This window comes from Lemur catta, chromosome 14 (genome assembly GCF_020740605.2).
Source record: "Lemur catta isolate mLemCat1 chromosome 14, mLemCat1.pri, whole genome shotgun sequence".
Lineage (NCBI taxonomy): Eukaryota > Metazoa > Chordata > Mammalia > Primates > Lemuridae > Lemur > Lemur catta.
Genome location: NC_059141.1, coordinates 57,300,525 through 57,317,062, shown reverse-complemented (window position 1 = coordinate 57,317,062; position 16,538 = coordinate 57,300,525). Strand labels below are relative to the sequence as shown.

The window sequence follows — 16,538 nt, the reverse complement described above, 5'->3', positions numbered from 1 at the left end:
GTCCCCCAGGGCCAAGGCTTTGGGAGGCATCTGCAGCCCCCTGGGAGCCTATTATCTGGCATGAGTCCCATAGGAAAGAGCCTGGGTCCGCCCCATGTGACCTTGGAAAAGTCATCTAACCTCCCTGAGCCTTGTTTCCTGCAGGCCAGGGTGGCAGCCCCTCAGGGTCCACGGGGATAACGGCATGAAGGCTCTGTGCTGAGCTTGGCTGTGCCCAGGGCTGCTGTTATTATATGATCACTTTTATGGCTGGACAAGCCTGGGCCAATCACAGGTCTAAGCTGAAGCTTCTTCCAGACCAGCTGGAGGCTCAGCTCAGTCCTAGGCATCTTCAGGACCCCATGTTGAATAAGGCACAGCCTCAGAGTCCTGAGCAGGGAGCACAGGGCAGCAAAGCCCCGGCCCGAGGGGGCTCAGCCCACGGTCTCTTGGGCAAGGGGGTGGGTACCACTGAGCAGAGAGAGGGAGTGTCTGGGCTCTCCAGAGGGCAGAGGGGACCAGAGCACTGTCACTAACTTACACAGTTCCTCCTTCCTTCCCCCTGGGGGGTGCTGGGTGCTGGACACCCCTCCCCAGGGGCTATATTAGCCGCGTGAGTCACGGTGGACCCGCTGGGAGGCTGCGGGCGGGCGGGCACAGTGTAGGGTTACAGTCCATTTATGGGCGCAGCCGAGGGCAGATATCAGTGTCGATGGCATTCGCTCCCAGCTATTCTTAGGAGCCTCCCAGGAGCTCCGCACAGCCTGGCCGGGCAGCAAGGGACGGAGCAGGCAAGGCTGGGGGTCGGGGGGCAGGGGCAGAGGTGTGGTCTGGGGTGCCGGGGTGCGTGAGTGCCCTCACACTCAACTCTTTCTGCCCTTTGTCCACAGAGGCGGCCGCTGTCAGCACCAGCATGTCTTACAGTGTGACTCTGACCGGGCCCGGGCCCTGGGGCTTCCGTCTGCAGGGCGGCAAGGACTTCAACATGCCCCTCACTATCTCCCGGGTGAGTGCACACTGCCCACAGCCTGGCACCTGAAGGGGCAGGGCACACTCGAAGGAGGGAGTGTGTGTCCATCTGTCTGTCTGTCCTCTCTTAGGCTCTCAGAAAGCAGAACATGCCCCATCCACAGTCTGGGGGCTGGGGCTGGACTGGTCCCCTGGTCTCAGCTGCAGCTGTTTGCCCACCTGAGCTGGCTGGCCTGTTGTAAGTGCCAGACACCATGGGCAGGTGGCAGGTGTTTTGAACAGTGAAGGAAATGATGAGTGTTCAGGGTGGGCAGACAGGCAGCTGGACAGAGAGCACAGCACCTTCCTAATCCCTTCCCTGAAAGGGTGGGCTCAGGGTGCCTCCAAGCCTGGAGCATCTCCCCAGAGGTGGGCAGCTGCTTTGGAAAGAGAACGTTCCTAGCACGGACAGGGCAGGTGACGGGCGGGTGAATGCATGGACAGACAGACGGCTGACGCTGGCTGCCCTGCTGCGTGTGGGGCTGGGCTGGACTGGTTACTGGGCTCCAGCGCTCGCTCCAGCCCAGACCTCCCCCTACTGCTGAGGGACCCCGCACAGTCTGCCTCTGGGGCTGGGCCTTCCTCCCTCACCTGCCCAAGCTCCTCCCCGTCCGCTGTGGCTGCTTTGCCTGCCTGTCTGCCTCACATCTTGTTCCCCTGACGCGTGTCTGGGGATATGGCCCCTGTGTCCTACGGTGTCTGTGACTGGGGAACACCACTACCTGGCAGGGATGGCACAGAATATGGGCTTGTCTGGGTGACTCTACTGCTCAGCTGGAGACAGTGATGGCAGAGAGGTGGGAGGCGAGACATGCTAGAGAGGGAGCTGTCTAGGAGCAGGCACTGTTTTAAACATCTCTGTGGCCCCAGCACCTAGACAGTAGTAGGCACTCAGAGTTTGTCAAAGAGACTCCCTTGCAGTCACTGGAGCTGGGGCTGAGGGCCCCGAGGTTCAGAGTGGACTGCGGGGCACACAAGGGGCAAGGACGACCCCCACCTGGCGGCTGAGTCCTGGCAGTGCTAATCTGGGCCTTAGGGGGAGGGGGAGGCCCCTGCGCTGTCACTGGAGGGTGGTGGGTGGACAGGGGTGCCCAGCTTACTGCCCACTGGGGGAACAAGGAGACAGTTTCTTCCCCAGGGCAGCAGAGACTTGTCATAGGCCTGTGGATGGGAGGGCGGTGGGTGGGGGAGGCAGCGAGGTGGACGGCCAGGCACGGCCTGGAAGGTGCTCGGCAGAGGGGCCAGGGGCCAGTGCTCCCATTGGAGGAGCAGTCTTGGTCTTGGAACTTGAGGTTCCATTTGTACTTGGGGGGCCCCAAGAAGTAAAAGCTGCACCGAGGGATGCCCTGGGAGCCTTGTAACAGCGTAGAGGCCGCATTCCTGCAGGCTGGGTGCTGGGCTGGCTCTCCGTCCTTCAGCTGGAGACATGGCTTATTCTGACCTGGAGTCTCTACCCCTCCAGGCTGACTGCCCTGGACAGCACAGGGTCCCATACTAAACGGACACCCAGAGCCTTGTACACCTTGCTTGGTGGTATAGTGTCATGTGGGCATTTGAGCCCCAGTGGGTGCGCCCGCCCTGCCCAGTCCCCACCTCACGGCTGCAGGGATCCTCCCTGTACAAGGTAGGGCCTCCACCCTCCTCTCACGGGCCCTTGGCTTCCTGTGCCTGGGACTGAGCCCACCTCTCCCCCAGCCCCACTGTCCTCAAGGCCCCCTGCCCCATCTTTGAGGGTGCAAATTAGCCACTGGCTCAGTGGCACTCAGGATAGCCAATGACCTCACCCAGGGTCTATGCGCCATCTGGCCCCAGCCAGCCAGGGGCTTAAATGGCAGCACAGAGGCCTTAAGCTAGATAACAGGAGGAATGTCCTTACTGCAGGAGGGGGTGTATTGGGAGGTACTGGATCCAATGACTGGGGGGACTTTTAAAAATAGAACCTGAAGCTCAGGCAAGGTATCGGGGGATGGGTGTGATGGCCTCTCGGTTTCCTTCAGGGACACACCCCAAATCACCTAAGCAGGCTGGGCTGGGTGCTGGAGCCCTCCCCAGGACTTGGAGCCCTTTGACAAATTCCTCTGGTGGAGCCGCTGATACCCTGTGCTGGGGCGTCCCTGGCTCGGTGCTGCTGGCCAGGCAGCACTAACAGGCACTTGCGTGGCTGTGGTATTTCCTGCAGGGGCTCACAAGGACCCTCCACACCAGGAACATCCCCCTCGGGGGATTCCGGGCCAGAGTGCTCTGGAGGAGCCCCACTCCCACCCCAGCCCCATCCAGCTTCCCACCGTGGGCCAAGTGCCCGGCCTGAGCCTCTGCTCCAGGGCGCCAGAGGCGCTGGCACTGTGATGGATGGATCGGCAGAGGCAGAGCCGGCCCTTCTCAGCAGGGTCCTGCCGCCCTGGGCACATTTGCTGCCAGCCTGAGAAGGTGGTCAGGCAGGCAGGCTGGGACCATCGCCTACTTCGGGCCCAGGAGACTGAGACTCGTGGGGCAGAGGTGGCCGTGGGTGGAACTCCTGTGTCCCTGTGACACAGGACTAGCAGAAAGGCACGCAGTAGGGCCTGTCCCCTCTCAGCTGTCGGCCACCTGCAGGCTGGGTGGCTCCCATACCCACCCCCCATGGCCCACAGCATCAACCCTGGGGCAGGGGCAGCCCAGCAAGGCCCCCCCTCAGTGGGTCTCAGCTTGAGGCACACAGACAAGGGGGCTCAGGAGGAAGACTGGAAGCAAAGGGTGGAGGGAAGCGCCTTTATTTATCCCGGACAGGTGTGGCTGGGCCTGCAACATGAGCTGCCCTCTCAGCCACCCTCCCCGACCCTGCCGCTTCTCCAACGGCCCAGCCCCTACCCCTGCCCCAGCAACTGGCCAGAGGCTGGGACTGTGGGCTGGGGCTTTGGCCCTCAGTGCCTGTTACGCCCCGGCTTTATGCAAGAGGCATGTGCTTTTGTTCGGCTCTGCTACTCTCAGCTGTGTCACCTTAGAAAAGTCAGTTTACCTGCTCGGCCTTAGTTCTCTCACCTTTAAAATGGGGATAGTTGCACATGAGTGAGAGCGCTGGCAGGCACTGGTGAAAATGGTTTCCACCTGCTGTCCCCGGGCTGGTTGTGAGGCTGGGGGAGTGGTGTGGCCCGGCCCGGCCCTGCCCAGAGGGGCCCGTCCTCTGCTGGAGGGCCTCCAGCCCTAGGCCTCCCCCAGCACACCTCTGCTCCTCTGCTGGTGTTGGTTCCGGTATTTACCAGACTCTGCCAGCTACAGTGGGGACAGAGGGTCTCTGTGTGGTGGAGGGGGGATGGGCTGAGACTATTCTGGGGTATCTGTGCCGGCAATTCCTGGAATTTCAAGGCTGCCAGAGCACAAAGTGCTGGGTTTTGGGCAGCGCTTAGCAGTGCTGACAGGCTGCGCTGTTTATAGCCCCACTGAAGGTCAGGCAGGCCGCCCAGGGCTGCCCCCAGCATCCATCTGTCAACAGGGGAAGATAGTGGCAGACTCACAGCTGGGAAACGCACTGTTAGAGGTCCCCCAGGCCAGGCCTCCCTCTGCCCAGAGCTGTCTCTGACCCTGTGGGCTCTGAAGGGAGCAGTCTTGAGGCCAGCTGGGTCCTGGGAGCGACCTCGGCCCTCAGAGGCCCCTGGGCAGGACACAAGGCAAGGACAGCTGCATGGCAGCCCCAGTTTCCTGCGCTGAAGGCACTGTGGGGCAGCCCAGTTCCCTGGGTCTCCTTCCCCCTCTGTATGGTCCCCCCATCTAGGGGCTGCCCCTGACCACGAGGGGCCCCCACCCCCCACACCGAGCCCTCCCACTCCCAAACACAGCTCCTCCGCCCCTGTGGGGCCAGGCTCCGCCTCCACCCAGGACCATCCTAGGAGGCGTGAAGTGGGCCTTGCTGGGGCCCCCTGAGAGCCAGTGCCCACGAGGACATTTACTGGCCACTCTTGGGACACAGCTGGAGTGGTGGCCTGCACAGGAGGAGGGGAGGCAGTGGGGACTCAGCAGGCCAGGGGGCTGTGGCCCCTCGCTGTAGACACAGGGAGGTGGTTGGCATGTGTGAAGTGGTGGGGGCCAAAGGCAGACAGCTGAGCGTGAGGGGCGGGGAGATAGCAGGGGCAGGACCCACGGTCACTTCTCGGAGAAGTTTGGAGGCGGAGAAGGGACAGGAGGACAGCAGTAGCCAGTCGGAGCCTCGAAGGCGGGAGCAGCCATTTCTGGAGCTCGGAAGGGACTCTGGCTCATTTATCAGCCAGGAGGAAGCAGAAGGTTCCAGTGAGAGGGTGAGGGATGGGGCAAGGCCCCAGGGGAGACCAGAGGGGAAAGTAATTTAATCATATGATGTTACAATCCACTTAGGGCTCCCGGGGGTGGTCGGCCTCAGAGGGCAGGAGGAGGAGCTGCTGGAAGCTGCCCCACCCTGAGCATCGGCTACCTGCCCTCAGCACCCACCTGCCACACCTACACTGGCAGATCTAGAAGGGGCCTGTCTGGTTTGGAGCACCAGGAGTGATGGCTGGAAACTTCTGCAGGCCCAGCTGCCCTCCCTGCTGCCAGCGACCTGGGGAAATAGGAGCCGAGGGCATGGGTGCGCCCGGAGCCCTGGCTGGCACCTTATTTCCCTGGGACCCTGGACAGAACTTTTCTCCCCTCCCCCCGACATCCAGGCCCCTCTAGGGACAGCAGGCTGGCTCCGAACTGGTCAGTCAGGGCTGGCCCCTCACCCTCCACCCTCTGCCAGCTCCGGATCTTGTTTCCTATGGAGCCCGGGGACGTGGCCTGCCAGTCTCAGCCCCGCTGGCACCGTCTGAGGATAGCACTTGTGCTTCCTTGGTTTGGAGCTCCCCTGAAACTTTCTCAGCTCCACACCCTTCTTATATAATACCCCATTTAATAATGTAATCCCCACGACAATCCCAAGAGAAAGGCATTGTGGCTCTTTTGACACTCGAGAGCTTGGAGGCTGGCACTGCAGCCTGGAGTCCGGCTCATACCAAAGCTGCTTCTCCTGTGCTCCCCCTTAGGCACACGCAGGTGGCTCTGGCACCAGCTCTCCCTGGGCCACCCTCTGGGGTGCCCTAAGACTCATTCAGCCCAGCAAGGCAGAAGGGCTCCTGGAGCCCAGGTGGCTGATCCTGGCTTCCAAACACCTGGAGCCTGTCTCTGCACATTAGAGACAGGAGCTCGGTGCCCCCACCCTGAGGCTGCTCTAGGCTCTGCCCAGGGTTGGGTTCCCAGTTTTGAGGGGGCCATTAGCTGGAAAAGACTGAAAAGTGAAGCAGGAATGAAACACTCATTCAAAAGAGGCATTTAAATGCTCAAAACGAAATAGAAAGATCTAAAAAATCCAACCCTCCAAGGATTTGGGTACTTTGGGTCCTTTCTGGGACACAGCAAACAGAGGAGGGTGGAGTCTGTCTGACTCTGTCAGAGACATGGAAAGGTCATGCCTGGACTACACTCTTCGTGAGCCCTGGGCTCTGGGCAAGGGACCGAGGGTGCCCACTCTCACCCCTGCCCTGGCCGGGGCAGGCTGCTCCTGCAGTGGAAGGAGGGTATCTGATGGCCCTTAGTCGTCCTTAGGGTCCCTGCCTCCATCCCACCTAGAGCGCCTCCCTCTAAGAGGCTGTCAGCACCCCCAGCCCCCACCCTGAGGGGTGTTGGGCCCTGCTCAGGGCAGCCAAAGGCCAGGCCGGCCGAGCTCTGATGAGCAGCACAGCTGCAGGGAAGGGCGCCAGGGGCAGGCAGCAGTCAGCTCAGCAGCTCCCCTCTGGAGGTCTGGCCACTGACCGGGTGCCGGGAGCCTGGCTCTCCCCCAGGAGCAAGGATCACCCCAGCCCACACCTGAGGATGAGGGGGACCAGGCAGGACTGGACAAGGGGAAGTGCCAGACACCCAGCAGGAAGGATTGGCGTGAGCTGGCCCATGACTGAGGGAGAAAGATGTCCCCAAGGCAGCTCCAAAGAAGGCGGATCATTCAGACGGCCCTGTGGCAAGCCTGACCTGGCCCCAGCCTCTCTTGGCTGTCATTCTGGTGCCCTTGCTCACGCTGTCATCATGATCCTCTGGGCACAACTCCCGTCCTTCCTGGCAGCATCCCCCCTGTGGCCACAGGCCCCGACCTTCTGCAGCAGCCCACCCAGCTCCCTGCTGTAGGGTGATGACCCCTGTAGATGAGTAGAAGCGTCTAGGGTGTCCTGCTGCGGGGAGCCTTGCTGTGAGGGTGTCCTGCCATGGGGGTGACCTGCCATCGGGATGTCCTGCTGTAGGGGAGCCCCATGGGCCGTTCACTAGGACGGTATAGGCATTCACTGCAAAACTCACCCCGAACATAAGCGTGCCGGGCTGTGCAGCTTTCTTTGAAACACCTGGGCGATGAGATGGGTGGATGGGAGCACAGGGCGGGCGTGGGATGGAGCAAGTTGAGTGAAATGTTATTGTACAGCTGTGGTGCTGGGTATTTGGGTGTTCACTTTAGAATTCTTTCAACTTTTACTGTTTGAAAATGTCTGTAATAAAACGTCGGAGCTAGCATAGCCCTGCACGGGAAGCCAGAGAGGTGGGGACAGTGGATTTTCTGCAGAAAGTCCTGGCTGGGCAGCTCAGCTTGCCCTCAGGAGGCCTTCGGTCTAGAACAGTGTTGTTTTCCTTCAATGTTGGTGTTTTTTACCCTTTGTCCAACCTCTACACTCAAAGACAGCAGCACACTCCTGTCATCAGTAGAGGCTCCTTGTGGCCGTGAATTTGGGGATAGGGGCTGTGTGTATTTTGAGAAATCTAAGTAACTCGAAGATGCCCCTGTGGAGCCTGGCATGCAGGCTGCACTTCGCAAGCCAGTCGCTGTGGTTTCCCAACAGTCCAGTCATTTGTTTCTCTTGCCTCATCTCAGCAAATTCGGGGGCTGGGGGAGGGATGCTCTGGGCACAAGGTGGCCAATATTTAAGAGGGCACCGCAGCCCCTAGGGCTGAAACATCAGGTTAATGGCAATGAGAGAGGGCTGCCCTGGTCTTGCTATTATCACCCACATTTGTGGGGCAGTGTTGCTGTGACTGGTGATACAGTCACTTGGAAACAATTTAGTTCCTGCCACCCGCCCCCCATAGAGCCCATCTGGGCTGGAGACTAGTGGTTGTAGGGTACCCTGGTTTGAAAGGGGGTTCCTTGTGAGGGGCCTGGCAGAAGGCTTCTGTCCATGTCTGTAAACCCAGGGCCTGGCCAGAGGCCCACCCAGGCTTGGCACCTGGGGCCAGGGACTGTCCCTAGGTCCTTTCTAGGCTCCTTCTAGGATGGTTCTCAGGCCCTGGCCAAAATCTGGCTTTTGCCAGCATTAGGAGCTGGCCTTGTCCCTGGGTTATAGCCAGAAAGGTGACTGCAATGTGCCCAGAGAAGCCAGAAGAACTGGCTGGTGGGCGTGTTGGGGCAGCAAAGCCAAGGGACACCCTCCAGCCACGGCTTGGAGGGGCTCCAGAGCCTCCTCTTTCCTGTGATGTCCCTGGGGGTGGGGCCTGCATGGCATTCCTCATGATGTCACGGTGATGGGGGGGCTCCAACATGATGTGGTGGGGTCAGGTCACAAGACCGTTCTGCGTGCTATCGGCTGCACCAGCATTCCATACGATGTCAGGGAGGGTAGGGCAGGAGTCTCCCTGACACTCCATGAGGCATCTTTAGGGGTGAGGCTGCTAATGTCACTAGGGACAGACCATCAAGCCATTTTAGATGATGTCACTAGGCCCTCTGGAATTTTGCATCTCATATGATATCACTGTGGGTGGGGCTATTACTGGAGGCCAGGCATGCAGAATTTGCCATTGTGCATGATGTCACTGGGAGCGGCTTCCCAAATAATGTCTCAAGGGTGTGACCCTCCTGAGATCTCATGGGAAGTTCCCAGGGTGGCATCTCAATGGCATTCTATGGGATCACACTGGAAATGGGGGCTCCAGACTCTAACATTCTGTGATGTCATCAGGGTGTAGGATTTGGAAACTGGCCCCCATACTGTCACTTTCCCTTTTAGTGGTATGAAGCTGGCTACGGAGCCCTAGGCCCTACCCCATTTCCCAGCTGACCTTGCTCATCTGGCAGGGTTGTCAGCTCCCTCTGCCCTCTGCACACCTGCCACGTAGCACAAAGCACCTGGAACTAGGGCACTTTTGTGCGGGTGCATTTATCCTGCCCACTGGCCTGGCAGTGTCTCTGGGGTGATGCTGAGTCTGAGCTCTCATGTCTCCATGGGTTTGCAGAGTGCAGGGATTACAGTAGGCTAACCAGTGTTACAAACAGCCCCCAAATCCTAATGACTTAGCACAGTGAAAATGTCTTACTCATGCAATGTCCAATATGGGGCTCCTTAATTATCTCTCCTCCAGGCAGTGACTCCAGGATCCAGGCCCCTTCCAGTTAGCAGCTTAGCTGCCATCCTCTCCATCTTCTGCGTCCTGTCGGCCAACAAACAGAGAGTGCGGGTCGCAATGACAGTTGCTAGGGGCAGAACTGGAAGTGGTGTGTGTTGCTCCCACCCTCATTCTGCTGGCCAGGGCTAGTCCCATGGCTGCAGTTAGATACGAAGTGCTAGGAAATGTGGTGGCCATGTGCCAGGAAGAGGAACCAGGTTTAGTGAGAGCTGCTACTGGCCACAGTGAATGAAAGACAAAATGACGATCTCTACGGGATGTCTGCATGTGACTCTTCCCTAAGGACTGGCCCATCCTCAGGACCGCCTCTTTATACTCACCCCCCTTCTGCTGTCCAATCAGATCACTCCAGGCAGCAAGGCAGCCGAGTCCCAGATCAGCCAGGGTGACCTCGTGGTGGCCATTGACGGCGTCAACACAGACACCATGACCCACCTGGAGGCTCAGAACAAGATCAAGTCTGCCAGCTACAACCTGAGCCTCACCCTGCAGAAGTAGGTGGGGGCTCTCCAGAGCCCGGGGCATGGGCGCTGGGGGGGGCCAAAGGAGGGGCTGTCCCACAGCAATTGCACGGCAGCCCTGTGCTGCAGAGCCATGTGGGAAGGTAAGGACAGTCCTGGCCCAGGTCATTGTCAAGCACCCAGAGGCAGACGTTACGGTCTCACTTTACGGATGAGGCTCCGTGAGGGTGGTCCCAGTGCTGCCAGCACGTTAGTCCTGGGAGCCAGGGTCCTCCTGCTTCCTCTCTGCCCAGGCAGCCTCCCAAGGACATAGCAGAGGCCCGTGACCAAGGCCTTCTTGCGGTGACCCACACCCGGCTCCCTCTTGCTCTCCTCTCGCCAGCCCTGCCCAGGCAGGAGCTCCTGGCCTCAGGGGACACGTCCTCACTTGGTCCCATTTTTGGTTTCTCCAGGTCAAAGCGTCCCATTTCCATCTCCACAACAGCACCCCCGGTCCACTCCCCTCTGCCGGTGATCCCCCACCAGAAGGTAGGTGCTGACTGTCGGTGACGGGTCTGCTCTGAGCCGCGGTTCCTGGACTGCAGCCCCTGGCCTGCCTGACCTTTGACCTGCTCCATGCCTGCTCCTGCGTGGCTGACCGTGGGGAAGTGGGCAGGCCCCCGGGAGAGGCGTTCAAGCCCCCCATGAAACACTGAGTGTGGTGGGAAACAAGCTTGGGCAGTAGTCGTCTCAGGAGAGGGGTCAGCCCCCTGGCCAGGCAGGGGACAAGCTTCCAGAAGGCTCTCACCTTCATCTGCCCGAGGGGGATGGGCTGGGGCTGACTGGCCGAGGCCCCAGCTTGAGCCAACCAACCCAGGAGGAGCTCCCAGGCCGGAGGGGCCTCAGTTTCTCCTCCACACAGGATTGCTCCCTCTGATTTCCACTTCCCCACCTGCCCTCCCCACTGCACAGCCCCATAGCCCGGCACACACGTGCTGGCGGTGGGTGGCCTTAGACTCAGACATGGGGGAAGCCAGCCCGGGCCCCAGACCTCACTCTGTGCCTGGGCCCTTCCCAAGCTCCCTCTGAGCAGCTAGCTCAATCGGAGGCCCAGCCTTCACTCCCCCAGCTGTTCCCCCTGTGTGACCTCAGGCTGACCCCTGCTGTCCAGTGGGGCAGATGGGGTAGGGTGGGGACAGGGAAGAAGAGGCTGACAGGGGCGGGTGGGTCACAGACCAGGGAAGTGGCGGAGGGCCGCTTGGGAGATGCTTGCAGAGCTGGGCAGAGAGGCTCAGTGCCAGCCACCTACTTCCTTGGCTTCCCCTCCTGCACCCCCACCCCTCCTGCCACAGCCAGCCCAGCAACAGACTCAGGATGGAGGGGACCCCTGGGGCCAGCAGGCTTGCCTTGGCTTCTGTGCAGGGCTTTGCATTCTGCCCAGCTGCCAGCCTCCGGGCCAGGAGCCGTGAGCCTCCCCTACTCCTCCAACACCCTTCCCCTCCAGGTGCCCCGTCCCGGTGCTCTGGGCAGAGCGGGCTAGGTGCTCACACTAACGCATCTGTTTCAGGTCCATGCGGAAGCATTGGGACATGTGTGGCCTCTAACTACTCTCTTCTCTCTCCCCTGCATGGCGCTGCTCTGTGCCAGGACCCTGCTCTGGACATGAACGGCAGCCTGGCGGCACCCAGCCCCAGCCCTGAGGCGAGGGCCGGCCCGGGCACCCCAGGCACCCCGGAGCTCAGGCCCACCTTTAGCCCTGCCTTCTCCCAGCCCTGCGCCTTCTCCTCACTTACGGAGGCTTCTGACCCCGGCCCTCCACGGGCCAGCCCGGAGAGGGCCCGGGACCCACCGGGCCCAAAAGTCCTACGGGGCTCGAGCCAGCCGAGGCAGTATAACAACCCCATTGGCCTGTACTCGGCAGAGACCCTGAGGGAGATGGCTCAGATGTACCAGATGAGCCTCCGAGGGAAGGCCTTGGGTGCCGGACTCCCAGGAGGGTAGGTAACGGGCATGCAGCTCACCAGTGGTGGTCTGGGGCCACCTGGGTCCTCAGTGCTTGGCAGAGTCCTGGTCAGGTGGTCAGAGCAAGGAGCTGGCCCCAATCCAGCCAGGCCCAGGCCCAGGAGGCAGTGCAAACTCAGAGCAATGCAAGCAATGATCCTACCGACGTTTGTCTTGAGCTGAGCAGGTCATTGCTTCACATGACCACCCTGGGTGACATGTCAGATTTTGCAGAGGAGGAAACTGAGGCTCAGAGAAGGTTAAGTCATAGTCCAGTTGTCCAGCTGCTAAGTGGCCAAGCCAGGCCTGAGTGCAGGAGACTCTGACTTCCAAAACTTTCACACCAGGCCACCCTCTTCAAGAGCTATGGGGCAAGGAGACAGGCTGTTCCCTGTCCCTCTGGGAGCACTGAGGCAGGAGCAGAGAAGAGTTAGAGAGGGGGAAGGGCAAGTTCTCTGGGACTGGGAGTAGTCTGGGAAGACTGCCTAGAGGAGGCAGTGCCTGAGCTGTGTACGGAGAAACTCAGCAATGGTGGGAGGGGAGTGGGCTTGCAGGACTGAACCTGGCCAGGGCAGGGCAGCAGGGAAGCAGGCCCCCAAGGAGAAAAGGGCTGGGAGAAGAACAGCAGCCATGTCCCCCACAGTCTAGCTGCTGGGACTCTACAAGCACAGAAGTTAGGACAAGGAACCAGGGCATCGTGGAGGGGGCTGAGGAAAGGGAGCCCCCACACTGAGCATGTATTAGCTTCCAAGCACTTCGCACTTGCTATCTGATTTTAACTTCTACTACTGCCCCGCGCAGTCGGCACAATTATCTCTGGGTGCTAAAGGCAGAGCAGGCTGATTTAGGCACTAGAGCCTAGTGGTTCAGGCTGCTCATTTGTGCGGTGGGAGGAATCACACTGTCCTGTCTCGGCATTTGGGGGAGGATAAAGAAGACAGCACGTGTAAAGCACTGGGTTCTGTTCTGTGATAACTCACTGCATGGCACCTGGGACCGTCACTGCCTGCAGTCGCCAGCTAGTGTGCAGAAGAGTCAAAGGCGGGACCTGGCCAGTCGGACCCAAGCCCACACCTTCCCTTTGCCCTTACTGCAGAGGGCACCTGTGCCCCACCATCACTGCTCCCTAGAGATCTCCAGCCTCCCCAGCTCCTCTGCTCTTTCTGGGGTCCCGAGTGGAGCTGGGCCTCCCTGACCAAGGTGGCAGAGCCATATGTACCCGCCAGGGTTTCCCAGCAAAGGGCTTTTGTCAGAAAACTCAGGGAATGGTAGAACAGAGATGGCCTCCTTGCCCTGCCTCTGTTGGGCTGTAGGTCTTCCCGGTACTTTCTGGGACTGGCCCCAGGTGGGGAGGTTGGCCTCTGGTGGCCTGGGACACCCAGGAGGACCACCTGCAGTGATGACCAGTGGCTCCCTTTACTGAGCCTTTACTCTGGGCTGGGGGCCAGCTAACAGTCCGTATGCTTTAACTCTCAGGAACTCTATCTAACAACTCTCTTGACAATTCCAGAAGTGGGCATTATTTCCGCCATCATACAGCTGGAAAATAGAAGCTCAGAGAGGGTGAGTAATTTGCCCAAGGTCACACAGCTAGTAAGTGGCAGACAGGGCTGGTACCCAGGTCAGCCTGACTCCACCCTGCATTCCCTATCTACCTGCTCAGGGAAGTCAGGGGCCAGCCCCATCCCCACTTCCCATGTCTCCTGAGGTGCCCTCCCGTTGGCTGGCACAGGGGCAGGACCTGACAAATATGTAAATTATTACCTGACACTCAGAGCAGCAGAGTCCAACAGTTTCCTCCAAGGGAGGACAGGCTGGGGGAGGGAGTGTCCTGGGTGCTTCATCCAAAGTAAAAGCTGATGCTGCTGTCGCAGGGCAGTGTCGGCAGGAGGGGCTGGGGCTTCTAACCTGGGCTAGCCCAGGGCAGCCTCTGCTGGGCCCAGGCCACCACCTTTGCTAAGTGTCTAACTGCTCGCAGGCAGCAGTGTCAGCAAGTGCTAATCCTGGTGTCTGTCCGTTATCCCATGCTGAGGGCTTAGTCTGCACAGTCCCCCTGTGCGGTGAGCACCGCCATCTCAATTTAATGAATGCGGCCGAGACAGGTGGGTAAGTTGCCCAGAGTCACAGTTCTAGGAAGACGCAAGGTCAGGATTTGAACTCTGTCCTGTCTGGCTCCAAAAGGAAGCCCCTTCCCCTACTCTCTCCCCTGGGCAGCTTGCAGTGCAATTCTTTGGCAGCTTGTATCCTCTTGGGAGGGGTGGACAGGAACAGATGGGGTACAAGGGCCTGGGCATCTCTGCAGCTCCCTTCTCATCCTCTCTGGGGCTGGCATTGAAAGACAGCATCCCTCAGGCCACTTGGTGTGAGGGCCCCTGGGCAGGTCTCACATCTTAGGCTCATCTTCCCCAAAACCTGGGCACCGGCTCCTCTCAGATATGTGTCTGCTGCAGTCATCCCAGCCCTGGGCCTCAAGGGGGAGAGGGAGGCTGAGCTGGGAGCAGGAATCAAGGCCAAAGAAGGAGCTGGCAGCCCCATCCCACCAGGCCAACACTGCCCTCTGCAGGGGCACTGGGCTGGTCAGGGGCAAGCGCTGACCCTGCAGCTGTCAGCACTGGCCAAAAATGGAGAAGGAATGATGCCCCATGCTGGCCCTTTCCTAATATAGCACCACTTGCAGCTATTTTGAGCCTGGGAGGACAGAGGGAATTTTATCAGCTCTAAGAGAGTAGCGGGTCCGGGGCCAAGCAAGGCTACCATGTGGCTCCCTGGGGCGAGGGATCCCTGACTTTAGCTCAGCTCCCCAGGGTTCTGGCCATGGGACAACCAGGGCCAGGCCAGCTGAGGCCCAGGCTCCCTGACCCTGAGCCCATGGTGAGCAGATCCAGGAAGGTGGCAGGGTTTGGGGACAGAGCCCACGACGTTCCACACTGTCTCCGTCTCCGGCTTCACACAGGGCCACTGGCCACAGGGTCTGCTGCTGCAGGGAATATGCATTTAAAGAAATGTGATATAGACAGTGCTTCCCCTAAGGAGACCATGCTCCAGGAAGCTGGCTCTTAGATGAGAGTGAGGAGTGGGGTCCCTCCATGGTGTCCAAGCTAGGCTGCCTCGGCTGGGGGCTTTGCTGCAGCAAACCTTGGACTCACATTTCTCCCTGAGCCTCCTTAGTCCTCCTTCCTGCCTCATGGCTAGTCCACGGGCCTTTAGGACTGGTCCCTGGGTACTGCACCACTCCCTACCTCTGTACCCCAGGAAGAGAAGCCAGGGCTGCCTGGCCCTCTTCTGGGAGACAGAGCAGCCGAGGGCTGTGGGTAACCCTGCCGCATACCCCAACCCCCAGCATCACTGCAATGCAGCTGCGGGGGCAGAACTCCAGAGCTGCCCCCGTGGAACAGGGGCAGAGCTGCTGTTGGCAGGGAGGCACCTGGGCTGTGGCCCTCTCCGTAGCAGCCATAGCTGGGCCTGTCCCCATTCCCAGCTTCCTCTCGAGGGCCTAAAGCTGGGCTGAATGTGGGGGATTCATATACATGGTGCATAAAGATGTACATGAAGATGGACAAGAAAACCTTTTTCCCTGGCAGAGCTGAGGGCACTGGGGGCCACCGAAAGGGAAACACTGCTGTGTCAGGGGGGGTCCCGACTCTGAGCTCTCTCCCCTCCTCGCTGCTGACTCTCCCCACCCAGTGCTGTTCTGCCTCCATAATGACCAGTCTGAGGATGGTCCCCGCGCTCACACTGCCCCTGGCAGGAGCCTCGCTCTGATCACCCTGTCTTCTTTGCCCTTCTCTCCTCCCCAGGTGGTAGCCAACTCTCCAGCCAAGTTAGTATCGAAGGACAGCATGTGTGTGCGCTTGTGTGCCGACCCCAGCATGCGTCTGCGAGTCTGGCGTGGACAGCGTGTGCTGCCGGCATGTGTGTGCGTGTGTGCATGTGTGAGTGGGGGTGCATTTGTGCTCCTGGGGGAGCCTGCATGTGTGTGAAGCTGGAGTGTGGAGCGGAGGCGTTCTGGGGGTAGGAGTGGGGACTCCAATGGATGATTCCAATTTCGATCCTGATTTCCTGCTGCAGCTGCTTAAGATGCGCAGGCTGGCTGGGGGGTGGGGGTGCGCTGCCACCGGGCCTGTGCGAGCCTGAAGACCATTCTGTCCCGGCGGGACCCCTCAGAAGGGCTGCTCCTGATCTTGTCTTTGCCTGGGGGGCACACCTATCGGTTGGAGGGAAGAGCCTCCCATGCGTAGAGGCTGGCGGGACACACAGCAAGCTGGACTGAAGAGCCCTGGGCCACCCCTGCTCTGAAGAAGAAACTCCTGCACTGAAGCATCCGGAAGAGCAGAGCCCCAGGCCGCTGAGGGGGGGGCCTGCAGGACAGGCCTGTCTTGGAGGAACGTCGTTGCTCAGAACTCCTGTGGGTGCCCAGTGGGGCTGCTTCTCACCTTCAGGGCATTTTGGACTCAGCTTGGGCTGCCGCTGCCTCTCACACGTGGCCCAGCGCCTGTCCCTGACCTCCAACCCCTGCCTCCGCTGCTGTGTGTGGAGGAGATCTCTCCATGCCTGGCCCCACCCTGCGCACCCTGGGAGGCAGCTGGCTGAGCCAGGCCCTGCAGGGGACCTGGGAAAGCCTCCTGCACCCGGCTCTGCGGAGGGTGCTGAGGATTTTCCTGACCAGACCCGGCGCACCCACAGCCGGGGGCCTTGTGTAGCCTGTGT

At 60.2% G+C, this 16,538-nt stretch overlaps 1 protein-coding gene across 5 annotated transcripts in view; it reads left to right on the top strand.

Annotated features, from left to right (window-relative positions):
• The first annotated feature begins 623 nt into the window (after positions 1–623).
• The window catches only part of LDB3 (LIM domain binding 3), a 61,220-nt gene continuing 45,305 nt past the window's right edge, over positions 624–16,538 (top strand). For 2 of the 5 annotated variants that reach the window (XM_045569041.1, XM_045569044.1), the window contains exons 1-5: positions 624–770; positions 870–985; positions 9,733–9,884; positions 10,304–10,379; positions 15,629–15,651. In XM_045569041.1, coding sequence (XP_045424997.1) covers positions 893–985; positions 9,733–9,884; positions 10,304–10,379; positions 15,629–15,651 — 344 coding nt within the window. In that variant the 5' untranslated portion in view covers positions 624–770; positions 870–892. Of the gene's footprint in view, positions 771–869; positions 986–9,732; positions 9,885–10,303; positions 10,380–11,477; positions 11,828–15,628; positions 15,652–16,538 lie in introns of all 5 variants that reach the window. The other 3 variants (XM_045569040.1, XM_045569043.1, XM_045569042.1) reach the window with 3 other exon arrangements.